At 22.6% G+C, this 9565-nt stretch overlaps 1 protein-coding gene and 1 long non-coding RNA gene across 7 annotated transcripts in view; one reads left to right on the forward strand and one right to left on the reverse strand.

The window, feature by feature from the left end:
* Window positions 1-1195, reverse strand: part of LOC111682293 (very low-density lipoprotein receptor-like) — a 48069-nt gene extending 46874 nt beyond the window's left edge. For all 6 annotated transcript variants that reach the window (XM_023444204.2, XM_046948688.1, XM_046948689.1 and 3 more), the window contains exon 1: window positions 1074-1195. In XM_023444204.2, coding sequence (XP_023299972.1) covers window positions 1074-1125 — 52 coding nt within the window. In that variant the 5' untranslated portion in view covers window positions 1126-1195. The remainder of the gene's footprint in view (window positions 1-1073) is intronic.
* LOC124419406 overlaps window positions 1-9565 on the forward strand; it is a 100146-nt gene that overhangs the window by 13758 nt on the left and 76823 nt on the right. The gene's annotated exons all lie outside the window — the stretch shown is intronic.

Below are 9565 nucleotides of genomic sequence, written 5' to 3' on the forward strand. Positions count from 1 at the left end.
TTTACCCTACACTGATGCAGGGTATTTATAACTTTACAACTTTATAACATTATAACATTATAACTTTATAACTTTATAACTTTATAACTTTATAACTTTATAACTTTATAACTTTATAACTTTATAACTTTATAACTTTATAACTTTATAACTTTATAACTTTATAACTTTATAACTTTATAACTTTATAACTTTATAACTTTATAACTTTATAACTTTATAACTTTATAACTTTATAACTTTATAACTTTATAACTTTATAACTTAATAACTTTATAACTTTATAACTTTATAACTTTAGAACTTTAGAACTTTAGAACTTTAGAACTTTATTACTTTATAACTTTATAGCTTAATAAATTTATAACTTTATAATTTTATAGCTTAATAAATTTTTAACTTTATAATATTATAATTTTACAAATTTGTAACATTATAACCTTATAATTTTATAATATAATAACTATATACATTGATATCAAATAGATAATTCAAATGTTTAATACAACCTTTAGCAAAACATTTGTTCAATTCACAATCAATGTCGTATTATTGTAGCATGGTATGTCATACACATTTTTCAAATTAGGTTTTTTGAAACAACAAAAAAATTACAACATACTACGATAAAACTCTACAACACAGATTGCAAAATGTAATTTTTTTTTCACATATAAATTATTTACAACTATTAAAACCATCACCAAGTACTAAATAAGTAACAAATCCAAAAAATAAAAAAACATAAATTACACCAAAAACCATTAATACTAAATATAAAGCAAAAAAAATAATAACTAAATTGTGCAAATTACAATCCGAAAAAATACTTGAAAACCAAATATTTTCTCTAGGTGTACAAGATTGTGTGGATAAAAATAAAGTGCAAACAACTACTGGTAATCGGTAGAAGACACACTAAAAAGCCAAGTGAAACTTTAAAGCCAAAATAAAAGTGTTTTTTTTTATAAAATACATGTGTAAAAGTGCAAGTGTGTCTTTTTATCTAATAATCAAAACTACGAAAACAAAAAAGTGGCTAAAAAAATTCTTTTGAATTTTGAAATTCTTACTGCATGAAGCCTCATCGGAACCATCTGAACAATCTTTACTTTGATCACACATCCAGGCCAAGGGTATACATTCACCCTCGCCTGATTTACAAGTGAACTCATCGGGGGTACATGTTTTACTTTCTGCAATAAAAGAAAAGAAGATAAGGGAAAATTTTGAATTTTGTAAATAAAAGGTACATTGTGCAAAGAATATCAAGTGTTTGTGTAGACTGTCAAGTATTTGGAACAGTGTATTGCTTAAGGATGTTTTGTTTTAAAAACCATTTGATGTAAACAGTTGTCATATTTTCTTTTAGAAATTTCAAAACATATTTTCTTGTGGTTTTCTTAATTTCCTTTTGCTAACAGCTTTAATTGTCTCATTATGCCGTTAATTTAAGGTTATTATTTTCACTAAAACTTTATAATTATCATTTTTAATAATTTTCTCACATAATTTATCTTTTGCAAAATCCCAACAAAACGTATGCATTTAATTATTATATTTTTAGAATGATTTACAAACATTTATTATGCATCATAAATTAAAAATGAGTATTTTAATTAAATTAAATTGTGTAGTTCATTTTTGAGGTTGAAATTTAAAAGATGAGGAGGTTGTTGTGAATGTTCTATTTTTGTTTAAAATTTTATAAATATTTTAGTTAAATTTAATAATCAAAATATGTACTGAATGCACATTTCTGTACTTGATTAAATAATTAAAATTTTAATTAAATCGCCCATTAACAATTTAACAGGAATAAAATAGACTAAGTATTATGGGAAAGTCTTCTAAACTGTAAATCTATTGTTTTAAAATTTTATAACTTTATAACTCAATAACTTTACAACTTGATAGCCTGATAACTGGATAAAATTATAACCTGATAACTTGTTAACTTGATAACTTGATAACTTGAAAACTTGAAAACTTGAAAACTTGATAACTTGATAACTTGATAACTTGATAACTTGATAACTTGATAACTTGATAACTTGATAACTTGATAACTTGATAACTTGATAACTTGATAACTTGATAACTTGATAACTTGATAACTTGATAACTTGATAACTTGATAACATGATAACTTGATAACTTGATAACTTGATAACTTGATAACTTGATAACTTGATAACTTGATAACTTAATAACTTGATAACTTGATAACTTGATAACTTTATAAATTTATAACTTTATAACTTTATAACTTTATAACTTTATAACTTTATAACTTTATAACTTTATAACTTTATAACTTTATAACTTTATAACTTTATAACTTTATAACTTTATAACTTTATAACTTTATAACTTTATAACTTTATAACTTTATAACTTTATAACTTTATAACTTTATAACTTTATAACTTTATAACTTTATAACTTTATAACTTTATAATTTTATAATTTTATAACTTTATAACGTTATAACTATACAACTTTATAATTTTACAACTTTATAAATTTAGGACTATAACTCTATAATTTTGCGTTTTAGTGATCAATTTTGTTTTCTTTTAAAACATCGTTTAAATATGAGATTTCGTTATAAGCTAGTTTGACTGTATTATCTAATAGACAGCTCAAGTATTTAACATAAGTATATCTTAAATTTAAAGAAAATGACATTAGTTTTATCTTAAAACAAAGACGAAATCTTAAGAGACAAAATATTTTCTTTTATATTTTATTATAAAAAAAATTATATTTGCACTAGAAAAATAAAAAGGGGAAACCTTTGTATTTGCCTTATAGTATACTACACATTTTCTTGCGTATATTTATACACAAAAATCTACTTCATTTAAAAGCTGCACTCAAATATTACACACATCTCATGCAAAACAATTGACATACAAATCAACACTACTTTAGTTTTCTTCTTCTTTAGCACACTAGTGACTAGTCGTCTATTATGTTTCGCCTCTTGTTCCTCTTTCTCTGCTGCTTGTTAGTATATGCTTTTAACTGAGGTTAAAAATAAAATCATGAAGAATTTTCCATTCTTCAGGAATTTTTTAAGTGTTTCATCATCACAATAATTGACTATTTAAGTTTGTGTGCGTGTGTGGGTGTATATTCGCGTATGTCTAAGTGAGTGAAAGTTATTGTATGTGAAAAGAGGGCATGCTAGTTTAGTTGTTCTAGGTATGTATGTGAGGATGACATAAATATATAAATTGTTTTTGAAATTGTACACATAGTTTTCACTTACACTTAAACACTGTAAGGTATAACAATTCAAAACTTATACCTGCTGTTCGAAGTGATAGATGCATTCCTTTAAGATTATACATAGATTTCAATTACGCTCTGATTATTTTTGGTTGATAAAATAACATCTTTAGAAATTAAAAAAAAAACTTCTTTCAAAATTGCTTAGGTCCACAAAGTGATGATTGATTACCTGTTGCATTACTAGGAGACAATTGATTTTCTCTCTGCATTTAAAAATACTAATGTAAACCAAACTTATATAAAATTAGCGATATATTGACTACTTTTAAAACTGCTGAGACTTTAAAGATGTCTTTCTCTAACGAACTTGATGTTTGTATTGGTAGTCATAGTAGTTTTAACACAAATACATATATAAAAATCTAATAATTGTTAGCTACTGGTATATTTTTACTTTATTTATAGCAATATATATGCATGTGTATGTGTGTATTTGTGCTATTTAACAGAGGGAAATCAAATTTGAAATTGCCTAGAATTCTTTTACATTTACATTTTCTTTCCCTTAACGTTAATTGAAGTCACAACTACAAAGGAAACTGACAATATTGATTATGCAAAGAAATCAAAGAAAAATGAGAATTGAAAGAGAGAAAAAAAAACAAATAACAACAAACACTAATGGCAAAAAAATAAATTAATGAAAATAAAAGTTTAATAAGGTAAATAAGTTTCACATGTAAATGACAGCCAAGGACGGGTGGTTAGAAAACTGTTTTTTTAAGTAAAATTTAACTTATGATTCAAAACCTTAATTTTAAAAAAGGTAGTTAAAAATACTACTATTTACATAATACTGTAAAATATTGCTTTTTAAAAAATGTGTAATAAGGATTTATCTCTAGAAACTCCTACTCCTTACTATCACTTAAGTTTTTATATACAACTTCCTTAAAAAAAAAAGTTTTAATAGAATAATTTAAATTTGAAAATGGTAGTAGATTAGTACTATTTACCAAAAGTGTTCGAAATTATGATTTTGTAACTGAAAACTATTTATATTTATATAAACCTTACAAAATCAAAAGTTTTACTCCAATATTTTAAATTTTAAAATAGTAGTAGATTAGTACTATTTACCAAAAGTGTCCAAAATTATGATTTTGTAACTGAAAATGATTTATATTTATATTAGCCTTTGAAAATCAAAGATTTTACTTCAATATTTTAAATTTTAAAATAGTAGTAGATTAGTACTATTTACGAAAAGTGTCCAAAATCATGATTTTTTAACTAAAAATGATTTATATTTATAAACCTTTGAAAATCAAAGGTTTTACTTCAATATTTAAAATTTTAAAATAGTAGTAGATTAGTACTATTTATCAAAAGTGTTCATAATTTTGATTTTGTAAGTGAAAATGATTTATATTTATATAAACCTTACAAAATCTAAGGATTCACTCCAATATTTAAAAATTTAAAATTGTAGTAGATTTGTACATTTTGCAAAAATTTTGTCTAGAAATTAATTTGTGTTGAAATAAAGTTAAAAGAAATTTCATTTTATAAATTTTCACCAAAACTTTTTCCTTTACAAAATTAATGACAATATTGATTTCCTACGAAAATGTTTATTTGTTTAAATATTTATAAGTAACAATTTAAAGATTTGTATTGTTTTATAAGTTTACAGAACAAAAGTAGGGGAAAAAAACCCAAATAAAAAACTTTCTCTATTAATAAAAAGACCATAAAAATAATCGGGAAATGTAAAGCTTTTTTTTTGGTATTTTACAACCAATTTTTTTTTTCATTACTTCAAAAGCCCATAAAGTTTTGTTGTCTCCTTTTTCTAACACTCACCTACACACATAAATACACACTTAAGTAGATATCTCTACGTGTCTTGTTTTATGTGTGAGAAAGTGTAAACATAAAAACCATTTATGTTTTATTTTTCTTTATTTTATTTCTTTTACACTTTCTGCTCCTTTCTTAACGAGCAAACAAATAAAGCAGAAAACCAAAAACAAACACCAACTGTGTTCACTTTTTTTCTTATTTTTTATGACCTAAATGTTAGAAAGTGTATAAGTTTGTATATGTATATATTTGTTAATATGATTATTATAATCGTGCACAAACACTTACACAATCTTTCTCTCTATCTCTAGAATACATATTGCAGGATTTCAATAATATCTGATTATCGTTTTTACGATAAATGCATAATTAAAAAGTTTTTCTTGTTTTTTTTTTTCTTCAACTTTCTCCCTGGTGTTGTTTATTTTCTTTTGTTGTTCTCACAACAACAGTTTGTTAAGTTTTAAATGGCCATAATGAACAAATAAAAAGGAGAAATGATTTTAAAGAAAATAAAATATTTTACTACGTTTTTTTGAAGATATAAAAATTCATAATTTTCTATAAAACAATGTTTTATTAACAAAGAAATCATGCTTTTAAGACAAAATTCTTCATTTTATTTACATTTTTAAAATAGTACTTTTCTACTACTATTTTAAAAATTGAAAATAATTAGATAAACTGTAAATAAGCAGTTGCTTTTTATAAAACACTTCATTTATAATGAACAAAATTAAGATTTTTTTTTGATATTTAGGAAAAAAGTACTAAACTACTACCTTTTTAACATACTACTCTTAAACATTGAGAAAAAACATAATTTCTATTAAAATTATAGTTCATTATAATATCTTGTTTAAAGATGAAATTCATGATTTTTTAGACTTTTTGAAAAAAGTACTTTTCTACTACTATTTAAAAATTTCAAAATAAACTGTGAAAATAATAGTTTTTAGCAACACGTAAGGTTTAATAGGACGAAAATAAAAAAACTTTTTAATTTACAAAAAAGTACTACATATCTACTACTTTTTTTCAATACACTTTTTTTCAAACTTTAAATAAAAACATCATAATTTTTATGAAAAATATAGTTTATTATAACTATATCTTGTTTAAAGAACAAAAATTCATGATTTTTGAAAAAAGTACTTTTCTACTACTATTTTAAAAATTAAAAAAACCGTAAAAATTGTATTTTTTAGCAACACACAAGTTTTATTAGAAGCAAAATTAAAGAAACTTTTTAGTTTCAAAAAAGTAGTACATATCTACTGCCTTTTTTCCACACACTACTATTTAAAATTTCATTATTTTCAATAAAATTTGTTTTTTTATAAAAAAAATTTTGTCTCAAAATAAAATTCATGATCTTTTGGATTTTTAAAAAAAAAGTACTTTTCTACTACTATTTAAAAAAAAACTTGAAAATAAACAGTAAGATAATAGTTTTTAGCAACACACGAGTTTAATTACAACAAAAATTAGAAAACAAATTGTAATTTAAAAATAAATAGTAGTATGTACATATCTACTACTTTTTTAAACATACTATTTTTACAAATTTCAAATAGAAAATTTTATTATATCCCATAAATTGTGTTTTTTTTTTAAAGAAAATCATGATTTTGTTCATTATTTGAAAAAAGTACTTTTCTACTACTATTTTAAAATTTGAAAATAAATACACATAATTGTTTTTTAGCAACACACAAGTTTAATTACAACAAAGATATGAAAAACTTTTGTAATTTTAAAAAGGTAGTACATATCTACTACTTTTTTTACACCCACTACTTTTACAAATTTCAAATAGAAAATTTCATTATTTCCCATTAAATTTGTTTGTTTTATAAAAAAAAAATCTTGTTTAAAGAAAAAATTCATGATTTTGTTCATTATTTGAAAAAAGTACTTTTCTACTACTATTTTATAAATTTGAAAATAAATACGCATAGATGTTTTTTAGCAACACACAAGTTTTATTAAAACAAAGATTTGAAAAAATTTTGTAATTTAAAAAAGGTAGTACATATCTACTACTTTTTTTTGCACCCACTGCTTTTACAAATTTCAAATAGAAAATTTAATTATTTCAACAACACAACAATTTATTAGGACGAAAATTATTCCTTTCTTAAGATATTAAAAAAATGTACTAATCTACTACTTTTTTTTAATACTTTACTTTTTCAAAACTTTCATATTTTCCACTAAATTATGTTTTTATTATAAAGAAATCTTAATTAAAATGCAAATTTCATGATTTCATGTAATTTGTAAAAATACTACTTTTTTACTACTATTTTACAAATTGAAAATGTCCATTAAAATATTAGTAGATAACAATACTCAAGTTATTATGATGAAAAATAGGATTTTTTTTTTGAAAATTTCAAAAAAGTACTAATTTACTACCTTTTTATTACACAAACTTTTTAAAGTTTTCATTTGATATTAACATAAATTTCCAAAATTTTTATGAAAAAATCGTGTTTTATTCAGAAGATTTATGTTTTCGTGCACATTTTTTTTTGAAAGAAAAAGTACTTTTCTACTACTATTTTTGAAAATTAAAATATAATTAAGTAAAAGTAATAGTACTTATCCATATTTTAAGATTTTAACAAAGATTTTTTTAAACCTAAAAAACACTAATCTACTACATTTTTTTTAAGAAACAAAAAGTTTCTACTACCTTTTTTAAACTTAAATTAAAACTGTAAAAAAGATAATTGTTAATAAAATACAAATTTTATAATAACAAAACTTAAAAATTTTAAATTTTTTTTATGAAAATAGTACTAAACTACTACCTTTTTTAAAATATTTTTTTAAATAAAATTTAACTTAAAAAATTTCATAATTTCAAATAAAATTATTGTAATTTAAAAAACTTATTTTAACGGTTCTTTGTTTTAGTACAACAATATCCTACCCCACCTTTTGTAAACATTTTCAACAACAACAGCAACAACCACAAAGGACCATTTACTGTATATAAAATCAATTTCAAAATGAATTAAAATTCTAAACTCTTATAAGCTTTATAAAGCTTTTAACATCTATTTAAGCCGTTTAAGCCATCAAAAGGACATTGAATGAATAAATGAATGAATGAATTACTGAACAGCATCATTAAGCAGAATAATAAAACTCAAAAACACAGTTAGTTACTAAAATTCCTGTTGTTGTTAGAAAACCAACATATAAATTTTTATTTGTATTAATAAAAAAACAAACCCTTTTAGTAAATTTTTAATAAATATTTAAACATAAAATATTGTTAAAGATTTCGTAAAGTATATAAAAAAAAATAACCCAGCAAACATTTAGAAACTTACATAATTATTTTCCATAATTTTGCTGGGTTTTTGACTTCAAAGAGAACATTATTTTTGTTTCCTATTTGTTTAAATATTTCATTTAATTTACTTAATATAATGATTTGTAAAATATCTTTGTAAAATTCTCATGATGGAGCCAACCAATGAAGTAGAGGAAAATGTTGCCAACAATCGAAATCTTCTATGGAAAGAAATAACAACAGATGAGATGAGAGTAGAACAAAATGAGAGTAAAATAATGCTGCTGCCAACAATGATGCCACTTGTGCAACTTTCAACAACATTCAATGGGTTGTGTAGCAGAAATCACAGAAAACTTATAAAAAGCAACAACTAAGAAACTAAAGAATAATATCAGAAATTAATTAGTCGTTGTAGTATTAATTTGCTTATAAAATATTTACTCAACAAAATGTTATAAATTTCACATCCTTTCATTTCCTTCTGTTTACTCTAAAGCCATTTTTTGTTGTTATTGTAAAACAAGCGTAACTGAAATGTAGAAAAAGTGATTGAATGGGTGGGTGTGTGTGTGTGTGTTACTAGCTGTTTGTGTTTGTGTCAGTAATGATGAAAAATCATGTTATTTGTTTTTTGCTTCTCATTCTCATTAAAATTTATATATAGATTTTGCTTTTATTTATTTTGATGATTTAAAATGCGGCGTTTCATTACTTTCATTCTTTATTTTTTCTCAATGTACACATAGGAAATTGTAAGGATATTTGTGTTTGTTTGTGTGTGTGTTATATTTTTATACAAATTTGCTGTTTAATCAAGTAAATATAATTTATTTTAATTTTAAAACTTAATTGTTTGTAAAAATAACACGCAACTAAAATGTTTTCAATTTATGTCGGACAGTCAACTTTATTATAGTTAAGACAACATAGGGTTCATAAATTTTATCAGCTACTGGGTTTTTTTCAGATTCTTATTCAGAACTAGAACGCAACTAGTACAAAACTAGAACAGAACTAAAACAGAACTAATGCAGAACTAGAACAGAACTAGAACAGAACTAGAACTAGAACAGAACTAGAACAGAACTAGAACAGAACTAGGACAGAACTAGAACAGAACTAGAACAGAACTAGAACAGAACTAGA

This window comes from Lucilia cuprina, chromosome 4 (genome assembly GCF_022045245.1).
Source record: "Lucilia cuprina isolate Lc7/37 chromosome 4, ASM2204524v1, whole genome shotgun sequence".
Taxonomy (NCBI): domain Eukaryota; kingdom Metazoa; phylum Arthropoda; class Insecta; order Diptera; family Calliphoridae; genus Lucilia; species Lucilia cuprina.